Here is a 17,665-nt window from a genome sequence, read left to right as displayed (position 1 = left end):
CCACAGCAGCCCAGAGAGGGGAGAGGGATGGCCCAGCATGGCAGAGCAGCTTGTGCTATCATATAGTAGCTGAATACTCCTTCTGCTGCTTCTTCTAGGTTGCAAAAAGAGACATTATCCTTCTCAGACTCACAAACATTGATAAGGAACAGATGCTGACTGAATGTGGGCACAAGGCTGGTCGGTATGCTGCACTGCTCCGTAGGAAAGGTGTCCTGTCAAGGAGGTTGGAATAAGGCGGGCCTCCCAAGAAACCTCATGAGAAAGATTAAAGAGTACCTGCCTGAGTGCTTTATGGAGCTGTGTAGGGAGGATCGCCACTCCCAGCCCCAGACACATTAACAAGTTGTTCTGGGGGCGCTGGGCTGTGTAGGTACAGCACCTGCCAGAGATCACACCCCACGGCCTTAACCCACTTCTAGCACATTTAAAAAATGAGAACTCACCAGAGGCGCCCTCCCTGCCATCAGGGTCCGGCTGTGAAACCTCCTGGGAGGAGGGGATGAGATCCAACGTTACACAAAGCTCATGGCTGTTGGGGAGATCAGCTGTCCATTTGCCTACTGATCATTGTCATCCTCCTCTTCCACCATGTCTTCCTTGCTGTGTTGCCAGAGGCTGCCTGAGGACGCTCTTCAGAGGTATCCACAGTCTATTTGGGGACTGTCTTCGGGTTCCCCTAGAATCCCATACAGCTGCTGATAGAAGCACCCACTTGCTTCTTTTGTCTTCTGGACGCCTGCCCAAGCACCTTTATTTTAATGTGGCACCACTGGCCATCCCTGGAGTATCCTTTTCCCTCCAGTCCCGGTGAGATCTTGGTGTATATTTCTGCATTTCTTTCACTGATGCGTAGTTCTGCCAGCATAGATTCATTTCCCACCACCCTCCAGCAATTTGGACCTGGATCTCCTGCACATTCCAAGCCAGCTGTGACCTGGGAATTCAGGGCCAGATGTGCTACCGAGGTGTGCTGCCCGCTCCGCTCACCAAGCTGGCCAAGCAAGAAATTAAAATAAAATTTTCCCAGCCCATTTCCTGCCCACCTGGAGAGCAGCGGAGCTGAAAGTGGTGGCCAGAGTGGTCACATTGGTGCACTGTGGGACACCTCCAGGAGGCCAAGAATGTTGAATTTCACAGTGCTCTGCCTGCACTGCCCTGAGGTTGACCATGCAAGTCTAATTTGGTGCCGCTCCTCATGAAAGGCGGGAGTAGAAAAGTTGACCTTAGGACCCCTCAAGGTGGGCAGAACAGACCCTGCAGTGTGGACCGACTCCTTAGAAATTTGACCTACGTCACCTAGATTTGACCTAATCTCCTAGTGCAGGCCAAGCCGGCTGGTGAGGACAGAGCTGGGTCTCCCATCCACACACTGAGCAGCCCTGGCCCTGTTTCACTTCAAGCTCAGCAGCACATCAGAGCCCATGCCCGGCCCAAAGGCACAGCAGCCAGACTGGGTCAGGTGGGAAGGCTGTGCTGCCCGGCTTCCCCCCCACCCTGCCCCGCCCCGCCCCGCCCCGCCCCGCCCAAGCCCGCGAGACCTCGGTTGCTGAGCTTGATGTTCACGGGGAACTGGGAGGCCACGGCCAGCAGGTTTTGCTGCAGGGTGTGTTGCACCAGACGCTGCTGCTCCTCCGCCATCAGCGCCATCTTCTTCTGGGGCGGCTCCCCTACCTCCAGCTTCTCCCGCAGCTGCTCCAGCGCCACGGCCTGGGAGGCTGCCTGGGCGGCGGCTATGTGGTGCCCAGCCAGGCTGACGGGGATGGCGATGCGGCTGGGCACTGCCGTGGACAGGACGCCATCTTCTGGAAGCAGAGAGCGGGGGAAGAGGCTCAGGGCTGGAGCCGGCCCAGCGGGTGGCCCCTGTGGTGCTGTGCATTGAGAGATGCCGAGGGTGCAGGAAGCCCTGCCCAGCAGGCAGCAGAGCAGCACCCTAGGCTGGATGCGACCTGGCTGCAAGGCCAGACGGGCTCTCCCCTGCCCCAGGACACTGCAGTGAGGCTCACCTGCCCAGGCAGTGCTCAAGGGGATTTCCCCTCCCCAGGGGCTTGGCTTGGCTGGGCAGCAGGGCACGGCGCCTGCCTCTGGGGAGCTGCCAGGGCCATCCATTAGCACCAGCTGGGTGGATCTCGCCCCAAGAACGGCAGGAGTGGGGCACCTCCTCCGTCAGCTCAGGTGCTGTATGGCCATCGCGGGCCAAGCTCCTTCCTCCCTTGGCCAGAGCCCCCCGTCCTCCCGCTAACCAGCCTGCATGCAGCACGGGGGACAGAACCGTGTCTCCTGCCCCGGGGGCAAAGGACACCCCGCTCCTGCCAGCCGCTGCCCCCCGAGCAGGGTGCTGCAGGCGGCCCCACCCCTGCTCCGCCCAGCACCTTTCTTTATGGCGTGCACTTGGCTCATCTGGCTGCAGCTGTGCGCGGAGATGGTGAGGGCTGGCACGGAGAGCTTCGGGGAGCCCAGCATGGCCGGGGTGCCCACCGGGGAGTAGCTGAAGAGCGCCGCCCCGAAACTCTGCCTCCTCCCCTCTCGCCGATTGCTGTCAATGGCGGCCTGGAGCTCGCCGGGGGAGCTGAGGGCCCGTTTCTCACACTCATAGGGATACAGGTATTTCATGTACCTGGAGGGGATGGGGGAGCCGGCAGGGGGCACAGGGAGCATGATGAGCCCTGGCTGTGACTGGTGCCATATTCCACACCTCACCCTCATGGGACTCCGCAGGGGCTAATTACCCCACATGCGTATTTCAAAGGGTTCAGAGTACAGCTCTCATCCAAGGACAATGGCTCACCGGCCCATACCCCTGTGCTCCGCCACACAGGCCTGCCTGCCGCTGCCATTAAAGAACGGTTGCACTGGGACTTGGACAGTCCGTTCCGCAAAGAGCCCCACCCTACTCCCCGGTGCTGGGTGCTGTACAAACAAGTGCAAACATATCAGGGGCAGAGTGAAGGTTAAGTGGACAACCTTCCCTTTGTCCCTTACCAACTTTTGAGTGCTTCTCTTGGCAGCCTGAATGGTCTCTGAGCCAGCCCCGGGCCCTTGAGTCCAAAACTGATGGCCTCTACTGCCCAAACTAAGGGCCGTGCCCGTGTGAGCAGAGGAAGGGCCTTCGGCGTCCTTGTGGGCAACACGGCGCACGTAATCAGTCATAACAACCATTGCTACTGCACCTGGCCCGACCTCCTCGGCGTGGAAACATCCAGCAAAGCGTGTGCGCCTGTGGGCTGGCGCTGGGAGAGGCACTGAGCACGGGAGTTACCCAGGGGCGACCCCACTCCGGAGTTTGCTCCTCCCAGTCCGGCTCAGCCGCTCCCACTCCCCCTACCTGTGGCACCCCGTGGCCCGGCCCCTCCCCCCGCAGGGCAGCGGTGGCTCACTGCGTGCGGAGCGTGAACGCCGCGCTGGTGATGGAGGTCGGGAGGTTGAGGCCTTTGGTGATCTCCCGCCAGATCTTCTTGTTGATCACTTCGACCAGGCCGCCCTTCTCGGTCACCAGCCGGTAGAGCGTGTGCAGGTCCAGCACCTGCTTGGCCATGATGGGGATTCGGTTCACGGGAGTCCCTTAAAGAGAAAGAGACGCAGAGAGAGGAAGGGGGCACGTGAGCGAGAGAACACGTGGGCCCTGGAGAGCACGAGGGCCGTGCGAGTGCCGGGTGGAGACCCTGGGGGGCTGCACCACCACTGCCCTGCAGGGCTGCTTTCCGGGGCAGACCCTGAGGGCCGCAGGGAATTTCACGCTGGGGGAAGGAGCTGGGCAGAGCCAGGGGAGGCCTCTCCCGACTCACCCCCAGCGCCCGACAGGACCCTGGGCGGCAGAATTCAATCTCGCCCGGGGCGTCTCTGCCAGCGAGAGTCCAGTTGGTGCTCACAGGGCCAGCTCCTTCTGGGGCAGGGACACGCAGCGTGCTCTCTGTTAGCCGAGCGTGTGGGCGGCTGCCCAGGAGGGAGCTATGGGCCCCTTTGAAACACTGGGCCTTGGGGCAAGTGCTCCCTTCTTCTGTCCTTCCTTCCCCATCCCGCTTGGTCGGCAGGCCTGAGAGTGCCCACCATGCCCACAGCCGGCAGTGTGTGGGTCTGGTGGTGCACATCCGCACATGCTTCAGTGCATGCAAAATTTATTCCACACACGAACGTGGAAAAATTAGCAAGGACGCTGGTCGCGCATCCAGATAGGAACAGGGCTGAGATCCACTCATCACACCCTGGCTGCACAGCCTGAGTGTCCCTGGCTGGACTCGAGTTGGTGCTGGCCTCCTGCAGGTGGAAAAACTTCACAAGCAAAGTCCCTGTGGGTTTCCCCACAAGGGCAGAGGCTTTATCCTTCCCAGCCCGCTGAACATGCCATCTGCGCTGGGAGCGCAGCCTGTACAGCTACTGGTTCTGCAGCCAGGGTGCCCAGGAAACAAACCTGGGGACTCCGGCTTCACTTGCGGGGCGGACACTAGTGGCACCCCCCAGCTGGAAGACTTACAATGTGTCCCACCTTTCCCTGAGCAGCTCTGGGCTCCGCAACCAGATCCAGGGCATCCCCTCGGCCCAGACCGAGCAAAGACAGAGCCGGAGCCGGGCTGCACCATCCCAGGGACCTGGGGGTCAGGCCTGGCTCTGGGACATTTGGACTCCTGGAGGGGCTCAGTGCAGGCTGGAGGATCCAGGGGGTTCAAGCCGCTCTTTCGGGGTGTCACCGAGGCACTCACTGGAGCCTCTTTTCCTCCCACTTGCTCAGGGCACGGCCAGGCCCTTGTTATGCAGCAGCATTGGGCTGGTTGCAGCGCACAGGGGACCAGGCACCGCCTGCTCCCTCGGAGCTCAGCTGTGACGAGCCCTAAGAGGGCCGGGGCCGGATGCAACTCAGCCCCAGGCAGCACGTGACAGAGCGAGTGGGGCACACAAGGGGCCTGCGAGGGCAGGAATGGGATTCCCCTTCCACCTGGGCATCCACACAGCTCCTCTGGCCCAGCTCCGAGTCACACAGCGACCCAGCTCAGAAGGCCTGTGCTCTGCGGTCTGGCTGCATTAGCAGGGCTGGGAGACCCGAGGCCAGCAATGGTGAATGCAGCATGCACTTACCCCTTGTGCCCTGCTCTAACCACTAGGCCACCCCCCCACCAGGCTGCAGGTTCCAAGTCCCAGGGCTCTGCCTAGCCCCTGGCACACGCAGCAGCTCCACCAGCTGGAGATGCCCGCTGGTGCTCAGGCGGCCTGTGGTTGTGGCGCTGGGGGGCTGTGCAAGGCTCCAGCATGCTCCCTGGCGGGCCTCTCAGCTGCAGTCCATTCCAATCACCCCGCTGCAGTGCCAGCTCCTCCCCCAGCGCCAGGGCTAAATCCTGCCCACCACAGCTCCAGGAGCCCTTGGCGCCTGCCCCAGGCCTCGCCCCATGCCGCAGCACTAGTGGGACTGAGCATCACTTCTGGGCAGGGGTGGCAAGCTGATGGGCCAGTCTATCTGCTTTCCATGCCCCTGGGCCCCACGGCTGCCCCTCCCTCCCCTCTGCACCAGGGGAACGGAGCAGCCCAGCTCCTGGTGGGAGGGCTGGCTGGGGGCATGACCCACCCCAGCTAACCTGTGCTTTGCGTTTCCAGCACGGGGGTGTGACGGCGCAGCGGGGAGTCCCTGACCCTGCGCCCCCAGATGCAGCTCTCCGCCGGCCAGGAGAGTAGAAGGTTTTATTGCTTCTCAGAGACACAGCATAGTTAGGGTCCCTGTTAGCACAGGGACGGGGCAGGCAGCCTGATTCCTTGGGGGGGAGGGGCTCACGGACCCTGAATGCCCCTTTCCTGCTCCCAGTCTGTCCTCATCCCACCCCGATGAAACCCCCCCACTCCCAGGCCCTACCCCCCACCCCCGGTGGCCGTCCCCACCTATCTTCGTCCTCACTCCCTGGGAGCAGCCTTCTCATCCGCTCAGGCTGGGACTAGGTGTCTGGGCCAATCCGCACAGGGGTCAGGAATCAAACACAGCCAGGAGAGAACCCTGGGTTATCAGACAGACAGACAGACAGACAGACAGACAGCCCCCGCCACCACATCACGGGGTGGCCTGGCCGTGGGGCCCCCCAGGCAGCGAGAACAAGGGTGGGGAAGCTGCAGCAGCTGCAGACAGACCTGAGCCAGAGCCCCCGGGGCCCCAGCAGGGTAGGCGGGCGCTGGCTGGCATGATCGCTGAACACAGCCCACCGGGGCCAGGGAGGGGTCCCTGGGGTTCCCCTTTTCCTGGCCCCTGGGCCTAGTGAGTGAGTGGTCAGGGGGCACCGCAGAAGAGGCGAATGCTCCCCCCCGCCTGCCCAGCACAGCACTCTCAGGCCCCTGCTGCCAAACTGTTCCCCCGTGACGGCCAGCTGGGACTGGCCAAGGCTAGGGCGCAGGGCTCGGCTGTGCTCCCCGGAGCACCAAGCGTGATGCCCTGGACCAAGTCAGCTGCAAAGGGGCAGCAGGAGCAGGAAATGCGCTGGGCTAAGCCCCCAGGCTAACCACGCCTGGAGGGTGGCAGAGGTGTCCTTGGTCATGTGCCCCCTCCCAGGATCACAGCACAAGCCAGGCCCCACTGGGGCTGCAGCGTGGGGACATGAGGAGAGGCAGAATGTGACTGGAGGTGGCCCCCGGCCCTGGCACCCCCTAGGACCCAGAGCCCAGCTGCCAGCGCCTGTCTAGCACCACACCTCATGGCGCTGCTTCCTTGGTAGCAGCCAGTCCTCCTGGCCTTGCCTGTGGGTGAAACACCCCCTCAGGGGTCCTGTGCCCTGGGGAAATGGCTTTGACCAGGGGTCCAGGGCTGTGACTGCCTGGCTCCAGCAGGGGCCAGTGAAGGTGCTCAGCAGAACTCGGGGAATCCCTGCCAAGCGCCAGGTTTCACTGTCTTGGGGCGTCCGAGGGCATCGCGTCCTGAGCTCGGGGACGAGGGCTCTAGTGATGCCCCGGCCCTGAGGGTTGCTGGCTCCTGCAGCCTCATGTCCTCTCGTACTTGGTTCCTTGCGAACTGAACTGCAGAGTGGCTCCCACAGCAAAGCCCCGCACGCAGCCTGGCGGCTTGTCGCCCCAAGACCCTGCGGCAGTGAGTTCCCCAGCTTGCCTTGGTGTTCTTTGAAAAGTCCCTATGAGAGGCTTTGCTGCTTTCCAGGAGATGCCACCTCCAGCTGCCACTGTAAGGAAAGCAATTCCCTCGCCCTGTTCCTATCAGCACCCCGAAAACACCCTTCAGCCCAGCCAGTTCCGTGGGGCTCTCACACTGTGTATCCGGCCCTGCTGCAAGCCAGAACAGCCCCGTGCCCTGACCGACGCGCCCGCCCTATGCTGGTGCGATGCTTTGCAAGCTGCACGTGGCAAACGCCGTGCTGGGTGCCCTGGGTGGGGTCTTGGTGCTGGCAGCCGCCCCGGGGAGCAGGCTCCCGTATTTATCCCCATCTTTCCCAGGGCGGGGCAGTGGCGAATATCGAAAAGCCATCCATCCCGCTCAAGCGGCTGTCACCGGCGCGCGCCACCTCGAACAAAGCCACCCGCCCGCCACCCTAATTTATGGCTCTGGTATTGGCTGGGCCATGTCTCCTCTGCCTGACAAACGAGCTCCTTTTCTTCCTTCCCTCGCTCCATCGAACCTCGGGGGTTGCCAAGAGGCTTTTGTTCTTTCTCTCCCCCCGTCTCGCCCTGCAAAGCCATTTTCTCAGCGTCCCCCGCCCCATGCTGCGGGCAGGGACAAGGGGACTCCAACCACCGGCCTTGTGCTGCCGTGTTCTGGGAGAGCGCCGGGGCCTGCCAAGGCTTTAGTGCCCGGGAGAGCCGTACAGGGCCTGGGGCGCAGGGTACAGCCGCAGTGCAATGCACAACAATGTGTCCGATACAGTCTCACAGAGGCCTGAGGTGCAGGATACAGCTGCAGTGCAATGCACAATAGTGTGCCCGGTACAGCCGCACGGGGCCTGGGGCGCAGGGCACAGCCACAATGCAGTGCACAACAAGTCTGGTACAGCCGCACAGGGACTTGGGGTGCAGGGCACAGCTGCACTGCAACGCACAATAGTGTGTCTGGTACAGCTGCACGGGGCCTGGGGCGCAGGGCACAGCTGCAATGCAGTGCACGTGCCTGGTACAGCCGCAATGCAGTGCATGTGTCTGGTACAGCCGCACAGGACCTGGGGCGCAGTGCACAGCTGCAGTGCAGTGCACGTGTCCGGTACAGCTGCAATGCAGTGCATGTGTCTGGTACAGCCGCACAGGACCTGGGGCGCAGCGCACAGCTGCAGTGCAGTGCACGTGTCCGGTACAGCTGCAATGCAGTGCATGTGTCTGGTACAGCCGCACAGGACCTGGGGCGCAGCGCACAGCTGCAGTGCAGTGCACGTGTCCGGTACAGCTGCAATGCAGTGCATGTGTCTGGTACAGCCGCACAGGACCTGGGGCGCAGCGCACAGCTGCAGTGCAGTGCACGTGTCCGGTACAGCCGCAATGCAGTGCATGTGTCTGGTACAGCCGCACAGGACCTGGGGCGCAGCGCACAGCTGCAGTGCAGTGCACGTGTCCGGTACAGCTGCAATGCAGTGCACAATGTATCTGGTACAGCCGCACAGGGCCTGGGACACAGGGCACAGCTGCAATGCAGTGCACGTGTCCGGTACAGCTGCAATGCAGTGTACAACATGTCCGGTACAGCCGCACAGGGACCTGGGGTGCAGGGCGCAGCCACAGCGCAGTGCACAATGGGCCAGCTGGACGGCTTGAGCGCAGGGCTGGCGCAGGTCCCTCTGGCCGGTGGAGACTTTCTCAGTGGTTGTCTTGGCCGGGGTGGAAGTACCTGAAAGTTTCGCACAGGCGCTGTCCTATCGCAACCCAGGTCCCGGCCATCCCTTGTGGCTCATGCCCACACCGCCCCTCTGGCCGGAGCTACACAGCAGGACGCCTGCCTCCTCTGTCCTCCGCTGCCCGGCCTTTGCAGGGTGTTAGTTCTCTCTGTCCCAGTGCCCAGGGAAGGGAACAACTGCCAGCTGCCTTTCCCCCCAGGCTCTGCCCATGCTGGGCCCTGGAGAGACATGGAATTGGACCAGGGTGTTGAGCTTGGCACCCGGAAATGAGTTGGTGTAAGTCCCTGGCCCAAGGACAGCCCGACCGCTTCTCACTCCCCTTACCTACCAGCCCCTCCCGCCATGGTTCACAGCTCCCCCTCTGCCCCATGGCACGGAATCGCTGCTCCCTCTCTGCCCCACGGCACGGCATCACTGCTCCCCCATCTGCCCTATGGCATGGAATCGCTGCTCCCTCTCTGCCCCACGGCACGGCATCACAGCTCCCCCATCTGCCCCATGGCACGGAATCGCTGCTCCCTCTCTGCCCCACGGCACGGCATCACAGCTCCCCCATCTGCCCCATGGCACGGAATCGCTGCTCCCTCTCTGCCCCACGGCACGGCATCACAGCTCCCCCATCGGCCCCATGGCACGGAATCGCTGCTCCCTCTCTGCCCCACGGCACGGCATCACAGCTCCCCCATCGGCCCCATGGCACGGAATCGCTGCTCCCTCTCTGCCCCACGGCACGGCATCACAGCTCCCCCATCGGCCCCATGGCACGGAATCGCTGCTCCCTCTCTGCCCCACGGCACAGGATCGCAGCTCCCCCATCTGCCCTATGGCATGGGATCACTGCTCCCCTTCTGCCCCACGGCACAGGATCGCAGCTCCCCCCTCTGCCCCACAGCTTGGACTCGAAAGGGCTGGCCACAGTGTGTTTGGGGTAAGATTCCACGTTACGGGGCCTGGGGAGGTGGCTGGTCCTGTGGGAACAGAAGTTGTTTGGATTTGTGACAGAGAGGTGGCCGTGTTCGTCTATATTCTATCAAAACAAACCAGCAGTCCTGTAGCACTTTAAAGACTAACAAAATAATTTATGAGGTAACGAGCTTTCGTGGGACAGACCCACTTCTTCAGCCCACAGCCAGACCAGACCAGACTCCACAGATAAAGCACAGAGGGCCAAAACTTGTTATCAAGGTTGGCAAATCCGAAATATTGTGATGACGGCTGGCCAGCCTTCTGATCTGCCAACCTTGACCACACTTTCTAGACCTCTGCTTTGTAGATTGAGCCTGGTCTGGTCTGGCTCTAGGCTGAAGAAGTGGGTCTGTCCCGGGAAAGCTCATCCCCTAATAAATTATTTTGTTAGTCTTTCAAGTGCGACACGCCGGCTGGTTTGTTTTGTTTCGCTCTGGTGAGACGGGCTCTTCACACCCTCTTGTCTGTCCATGGAGAGCCCCTGGGGCTGCCAGGAGCCATGTCCCTGAGCAATTTGCCCACAATAGCCATTCTCAGCAGAGCACCCCAAGAACCCCTTATTTCACCATCTCAGCCCAGATGGTTTGAATGGGTGACCAGAAAGAGTTTGGCTCCCCCGCTGGCTCCCCCACAGCAGGCCAGCGTCCCAGGTCAACTCACCCCATGGCAGGCTGGGCCCCAGGCCAGCTCCCCCATGGCAGGCCAAGTCCCAGGTCAATTCTCCCCACGGTAGGCTGGGTCCTGGGCCAGCTCCCCCATGAAAGGCCAGGGTCCCAGGTCGACTATCCCCATGGCAGGCTGGGTCCCAGGTCGACTCACCCCACGGCAGGCTGGGCCCCGGGCCAGCTCTCCCATGGCAGGCTGGGAGCCGGGCCAGCTCCCCCATGGCAGGCCAAATCCCAGGTCAATTCTCCCCACGGTAGGCTGGGTCCCAGCTTTCTCTTGGCCTCTGCACCTCACCTGTGGGAACGGCACCTGGGAAGCGGGTGTGGGGGTCTCAACCCCTCCAGCCATCTCAGCAGAGGGGCAAGGCAGAACTCCCCTCACCCCCCATGGTCACCTGCCGGGGCCATGTGGGAGGACCCTGCACTAAACCCACACAGTAACTGAGGGAGGAGGAGGCAGGCGCCAGCCCCAAGTGGAAAGGGGGGGTCACATGACATCACCCCCCAAGGGCTCCTCACCCAGCCCCCAGCCTCCCCCGCCAGGCATTTCACCAGCCCGGCCCCTCATGCCCCAGACCCTGGGGGGCCGAGCCCAGGGCCCGGCCTCGGGAAGCGCAAAGCAAACCCGGCCCATTTGCTAAGATTGACAGTCACCCCCCAGAACTGGGGACCCCCCCCCGCTGTTGAAAACGGATTGTCATTAATGGGGGGGCCCCTCCTGCCCAGGCCACTGCTGCCCCGGCCCCGGACAAAGGCGCCTGTCTCCTGCCCCAAGAGTAATGGCCCTGCGCTCACTCACCCGAGCTTCCACAAAAGCCCATTCAGGAGCGCAGCCATTGTGGGGCTCCAATTAGCTCCCAGATTGATTTATGGCCAGACATTATCGGCCCTGCCCTCGCTCCAGGTGCCAGGGCCGCTCACTCGCTCGCTCGCTCGGGGGAGGCGTGGGGCAGGTCCCCGGGGGCCATGGCTCCCTGTGCTGAGAGGCGGACGCCCCTGGCCAGGCGGGGCGCCCGCTGGCTGAGTCTCTCCTTCGTCCCCCATGGACACAGCGCCCTGGGCACCCTGGGGAGGGGCTTGGCCTGAGCCGATCTCTAAGTGACACCCCCAAGCCCCAGTGGGGGAGCTAGTTAGGAAGGGCTGCCCCCTCCCCCGCCAGTTCCAGGGCCTGGTGGGGGATCCCCCCAGCCTCCCCCGGGGAATTGCAGCAGCAGAAAACGCCGCCCTTCCCGCTGAGCCCTGGCGTGGTGCTAGGGGATGCAGCGTTGCCGTGGCAGCTCGTTAGGGGCTAGACATCGGGCCTGGGCTCAGCAGGGCCAGTGCCTGGCAGCTGGAGCATGCCCCCGAGGGACCGTCCTTCGGCACATGTGGAACTCGCCCGTGACCCGTCGTGCCTGATTTGCGGCTGGGCATGAGGTGCTGCTTCTCTGCAGCCGTCTCCCTGCTTTTGCTGGCGTGGCTTGTTCCTCCCCTCCTGGCCGGGTGGCCATGGGCCATGCTCCGCCCCAGAGGTGGCTGCATCGATCCAGGCCAGTTCTGGGTACCAGTCCAGCCTGTGTCTCTATGCTAGCACAGAGTCATGGAGCACCTCCAGTTAGCCACACAGCAGGGACAGCCTGGGGGCTGGCAGGGCAAGCAGCTGGCGGGCACCACAGGTCTCTGGAAATGGAGGGGCAGGATACCCATGTGGGGGATTGTTGTGTGGGGAGGGGCAGCCTGGGCTGGGGGACAGTCATGGGGGGGGGAGGGGCAGTTAGGGCTGGGGGATGGTCATGGGGGTGAAGGGAGGAGGCATGTGGATGGGGGGGGAGGGGCAGTCGGGAGCTCTGGGATGGTCACAACCAGGGGCCTGCAACCTGCAGCTCCAGAGTCCTGTGTGGCTCTTTAAGGACTTCTTCATGGCTCCCAGCACCATAATTGCAAAATGGGGGAAAAAAAAAGGAACCTGATTATTTTTGATAAATGGTGAACGTCTAAAAGCCCCAAAATGAACAACTCGTACCTAAAAAGCAAACGGTATGTCACCTCGAAACAGCGGATAACCCCCTTTAATACGTGCAGTGCATTGTGGGATATGATACTGTGTCTGTGTTTTGATCACGTTGCTAGTTAAGTCTTGATTTTGAAAAGGAAAAGGAAATTTGCGCCATTCTTGCTGCGAAGGGCAACAGACGTTTTAAGAAAGAAAACTGAAATTAAACGTGAAATAATACTGGCAGAATTAAAGTGGGGTTGGAATGGCTTCACAAAAGAGGAAAGTCAAAGATAAAAACAGAGAATTTCAAACTGGATGGACCCAAACCCTCACACTTGTATCGAGTTCGTTTGGGCTCCCTTTGTCTCATTTGCAATGAGATATTCACCAGTAACCAAAAATGCAGCCTCGAGAGAATAGTTTATAGTTGATAATAAGTTGATAAGTTTGTGGACACCCTGCAGTGAACACGTATCACATTACAAATCGCTGTGCGTGCACTGTTCGTAAAATAAGGGTTACAAAAAGAATTGCTTGATCGTATTCACGTGCATTGCAGCTCTGGAATTATTGGCTACGTCTACACGTGCCCCAAACTTCGAAATGGCCATGCAAATGGCCATTTCGAAGTTTACTAATGAAGCGCTGAAATGCATATTCAGCGCTTCATTAGCATGCGGGCGGCAGAGACGCTTCGAAATTGACGCGCGTTGCCGCTGCGCGGCGCGTCCAGACGGGGCTCCTTTTCGAAAGGGCCCCGCCTACTTCGAAGTCCCCTTATTCCCATGAGCTCACGGGAATAAGGGGACTTCGAAGTAGGTGGCATGCTTTCGAAGAGGAGCCCCGTCTGGACGTGCCGCGTGGCGGCAAGGAGCGTCAATTTCGAAGCGCGGCTGCCGCCCGCATGCTAATGAAGCGCTGAATATGCATTTCAGCGCTTCATTAGTAAACTTCGAAATGGACATTTGCATGGCCACTTCGAAGTTTGGGGCACGTGTAGACACAGCCATTGAGTGTTTTACTGAAGTTGAAAAAAATGGCTCTTCTTGTTATTTTGGTAGCCGACTCCTGACCTGGAGGGCACATGCAGGAGACACTTTGCCTGCACTCAAACGGAGTTACCCAGGCAGATGTCAATCAGAGCAACGTACACAGGAGGTCTCCGGCCGCCAGCACTAACATGTCCTCAGAACAGCTAACAATGACAGATGACAATTCCCTGACTCACAAAGTGCTGCACCCAACAGAGGGGAACTCTACAGGAGAGCTTGCCTAGACAAGAGACAGAGATACTGAGCACAGAAGTGAAAATTAGTGGTCGGTTAAGTGCAAGTGATCATAATGATTGCATCTGTTGTGTGCCAACGGAACAAAGTCCAGACCAGTGATACAGATACTTGGTGCTTTGCAAGGGCCAGTTTTACAATGCTGGAAACAAATAGAAGCCAAATCAGCAGAGAGACGGAATTCAAACAGAAACAAGTGAAGGGTAATTGAGACTCATTTAAGAACATTTTACCAGAGGCCCAAACACCAAAATCAAGAACTGGTTAAAAATAAAAATCTGACTTAGAAATCAAATGAAAGCAGCTGGACATATAAGATGAATAGAAAAATGGGGAAGTTAATAGCACTTAATATAAATTATAAGCTGGGAACTGTAGAAAATTGATAAGGGAAGCAAAAGGATACAAGGCAAGGGCGATGGGCAGCAGATTAAGGACAATAAGGCGGCGCCTTTTAAATGTATTAGGAACAAAAGCAATCCAACGATGGTATTGATCCAGTATTAGATGGAAACAGTGCAACAGTCAATAAGGCAGAAGTGTCCAATAAATAAATGAATAGGTTTGTTCTAGATTCAGGAAAAGCCAGGGTATACATTCATATGATGATGGTAAAGATGATGAAATACTTTTCCTCTCCACAAAACCTCAGAAGGATGTTAAATAGCAGCTAGCAAAGTCAGACATTTTTAAAGTCAGCAGCTCTAGATAATATACATCCATGGGTTTTAAAAGAAATGACTCAATTAATACAGAATTACAGGACTGTAGTATAACATACCAATCAACGTAGGTTTATAGTTCTAGCTCTAGTCAAACTAACACGATACCAGTTTTTGGATGTGATTACAAGTGCGGCTGATAAATGTAATGTTGATGCAATGGACTGAGATTCCTGTAAAGTGTGTGACCGGGGATCCTATGGCAGTGCTGCAAAAACGAGAACAATAAAAAACAAAGGTGGCCCAGGCTATGTGGATTAAAAACCGGCTAACTGATAGATCTCCCAATGTCCCTGCGAATGGAAAATGCGCACTGGGAGCACCTGTTGGAATCAGTTCCCGGCCTTATGCTACTAAACATTTTTATCAAAAACCCGGAAGGATACATACCGTCATCCCTGACACGCAGATGACACAAAGGTTGGGGAAGTGATTGGCAGTGAAGAGGGCAAGTCCCTGCTGCAGCCACCCACGTGGCTTGGGGAGATAAGAACATAAGAACATAAGAATGGCCATACTGGGTCAGACCAAAGGTCCATCAAGCCCAGCATCCCATCTGCCGACGGTGGCCAATGCCAGGCGCCCCAGAGAAGGAGAACAGAAGACAAGTGATTTATCTCCTGCCATCCATCTCCTGCCCTTGTTATGAAGGCTAGGGCACCATACTTTATCCCTGGCTAATAGCCATTTATGGACCTGACCTGCAAAAATTTATCAAGCTCTTTTTTAAACCCTAATAGAGTCCTGGCCTTCACAGCCGCCTCGGGCAAGGAGTTCCACAGGTTGACTGTGCGCTGTGTGAAGAAAAATTTCCTTTTATTAGTTTTGAACCCACTACCCATCAATTTCATTTGGTGTCCCCTAGTTCTTGTATTATGGGAAAAGGTAAATAATTTTTCTATATTCACTTTCTCCACACCATTCATGATTTTATATACCTCTATCATATCGCCCCTCAATCGCCTCTTTTCCAAACTGAAAAGTCCCAGTCTCTCTAGCCTCTCCCCATATGGGACCCTTTCCAAGCCCCTAATCATCTTAGTCGCCCTTTTCTGAACCTTTTCTAATGCCAATATATCTTTTTTGAGGTGAGGAGACCACATCTGCACGCAGTACTCGAGATGTGGGCGTACCATAGTTTTATATAGGGGAAGTATGATATCTTTTGTCTTATTATCGATCCCTTTTTTAATAATTCCTAACATCCTATTTGCCTTACTAACTGCCGCTGCACACTGCGTGGATGTCTTCAGAGAACTATCCACTATAACTCCAAGATCCCTTTCCTGATCTGTCGTAGCTAAATTTGACCCCATCATGTAGTACGTGTAATTTGGGTTATTTTTTCCAACATGCATTACCTTACACTTACCCACATTAAATTTCATTTGCCATTTTGCTGCCCAATCACTCAGTTTGCTGAGATCTTTTTGTAGTTCTTCACAATCCCTTTTGGTTTTGACTGTCCTGAACAACTTGGTGTCATCTGCAAACTTTGCCACCTCACTGCTTACCTCATTTTCCAGATCATTGATGAACAAGTTGAACAGGATCGGTCCCAGGACTGAGCCCTGGGGAACACCACTAGTTACCCCCCTCCATTGTGAAAATTTACCATTTATTCCCACCCTTTGTTTTCTGTCTTTTAACCAATTCCCGATCCATGAAAGGACCTTTCCTCCTATCCCATGACCACCTAATTTACATAAAAGCCTTTGGTGTGGGACCGTGTCAAAGGCTTTCTGGAAATCTAGGTATATTATGTCCACTGGGTGCCCCTTGTCCGCATGTTTATTAACCCCTTCAAAGAATTCTAATAGATTAGACAGACACGACTTCCCTCTGCAGAAACCATGCTGACTTTTGCCCAACAATTCGTGCTCTTCTATGTGCCTTGCAATTTTACTCTTTACTAGTGTTTCTACTAATTTGCCTGGTACTGATGTTAAACTTATCGGTCTATAATTGCCAGGATCTCCTCTAGAGCCTTTTTTAAATATTGGTGTTATATTGGCCGTCTTCCAGTCATTTGGTACCAAAGTGGATTTAAAGGATAGGTTACAAACCACTGTTAATAACTCCGCAATTTCACATTTGAGTTCTTTCAGAACCCTTGGGTGAATGCCATCTGGTCCTGGGGACTTGTTACTATTCAGCTTATCAATTAATTCCAAAACCTCCTCTAATGTCACTTCAATCTGAGTGAGTTCCTCAGATTTGTCGCCTAAAAAGGCTGGCTCAGATTTAGGAACCTCTGTAACATCTTCAGCCGTGAAGACTGAAGCAAAGAAATCATTTAATCGCTCCGCAATGGCACTGTCTTCCTTGATCGCTCCTTTTATATCTTTATCATCCAAGGGCCCCACTGCTTTTTTAGCAGGCTTCCTGCTTCTAATGTATTTAAAAAACATTTTACTATTGTTTTTTGAATTTTTGGCTAGCTGTTCCTCAAACTCTTTTTTGGCTTTTCTTACTACATTATGACAGTTAATTTGGGAGTGTTTATGTTCCTTTCTATTTTCCTCACTAGGATTTGACTTCCACTTTTTAAAAGCTGCCCTTTTCTCTCTCACTGCCTTTTTAACATGGCTGTTTAGCCATGGTGGTTCTTTGTTAGGTCTCTTACTGTGTTTTTTTATTTGGGGTATACATTTAAGTTGGGCCTCTAGTATGGTGTCTTTAAACAGTTTCCATGCAGCTTCCAGGGATTTTAGTTTAATTACTCTACCTTTTAGTTTCTGTTTAACTAGCTTCCTCATTTTAGTGTAATTCCCCTTTTTGAAATTAAATGCCAGAGTGTTTGACCGCTGCGGTGTTCTTCCCAACACAGGAATATTAAAAGTTATTATATTGTGGTCACTATTTCCAAGCGGTCCAGTAACAGTTACCTCTTGGACCAGATCCTGCGTTCCAGTCAAGACTAGATCGAGAATCGACTCTCCCCTTGTGGGTTCCTGTACTAGCTGCTCCAAGAAGCAGTCATTTAAGGCATCAAGAAATTTAATCTCTGAATCCCGTCCTGAGGTGACATGCACCCAATCAATATGGGGATAATTGAAATCTCCTATTATTACTGTGTTTTTTATTTTGATAGCCTCTCTAATCTCCCTCATCATTTCAGCATCACTATCACTGTCCTGGTTAGGTGGTCGGTAATATATTCCTAATGCCATATTCATATTAGAGGAATGAATTGTTATCCATAATGATTCTATGGAACATTTTGATTCCTTTAGGATTTTTACTTCATTTGATTCTA

The 17,665-nt window shown here is 56.5% G+C and overlaps 1 protein-coding gene across 3 annotated transcripts in view; it reads right to left on the bottom strand.

The window, feature by feature from the left end:
- Window positions 1-17,665, bottom strand: part of ARID3C (AT-rich interaction domain 3C) — a 104,730-nt gene that overhangs the window by 11,740 nt on the left and 75,325 nt on the right. For 2 of the 3 annotated variants that reach the window (XM_074995863.1, XM_074995861.1), the window contains exons 4-6: window positions 3,378-3,561; window positions 2,373-2,617; window positions 1,542-1,805 (exon numbers count right to left, since the gene is read on the bottom strand). In XM_074995863.1, the coding sequence (XP_074851964.1) occupies window positions 1,542-1,805; window positions 2,373-2,617; window positions 3,378-3,561 (693 nt within the window). The remainder of the gene's footprint in view (window positions 1-1,541; window positions 1,806-2,372; window positions 2,618-3,377; window positions 3,562-17,665) is intronic. The other variant, XM_074995862.1, reaches the window with a different exon arrangement.

The sequence above is a fragment of the Carettochelys insculpta genome, chromosome 5 (assembly GCF_033958435.1).
Source record: "Carettochelys insculpta isolate YL-2023 chromosome 5, ASM3395843v1, whole genome shotgun sequence".
NCBI classification, from domain to species: Eukaryota; Metazoa; Chordata; order Testudines; family Carettochelyidae; genus Carettochelys; species Carettochelys insculpta.
This window is presented reverse-complemented; position numbering and strand designations above follow the sequence as displayed.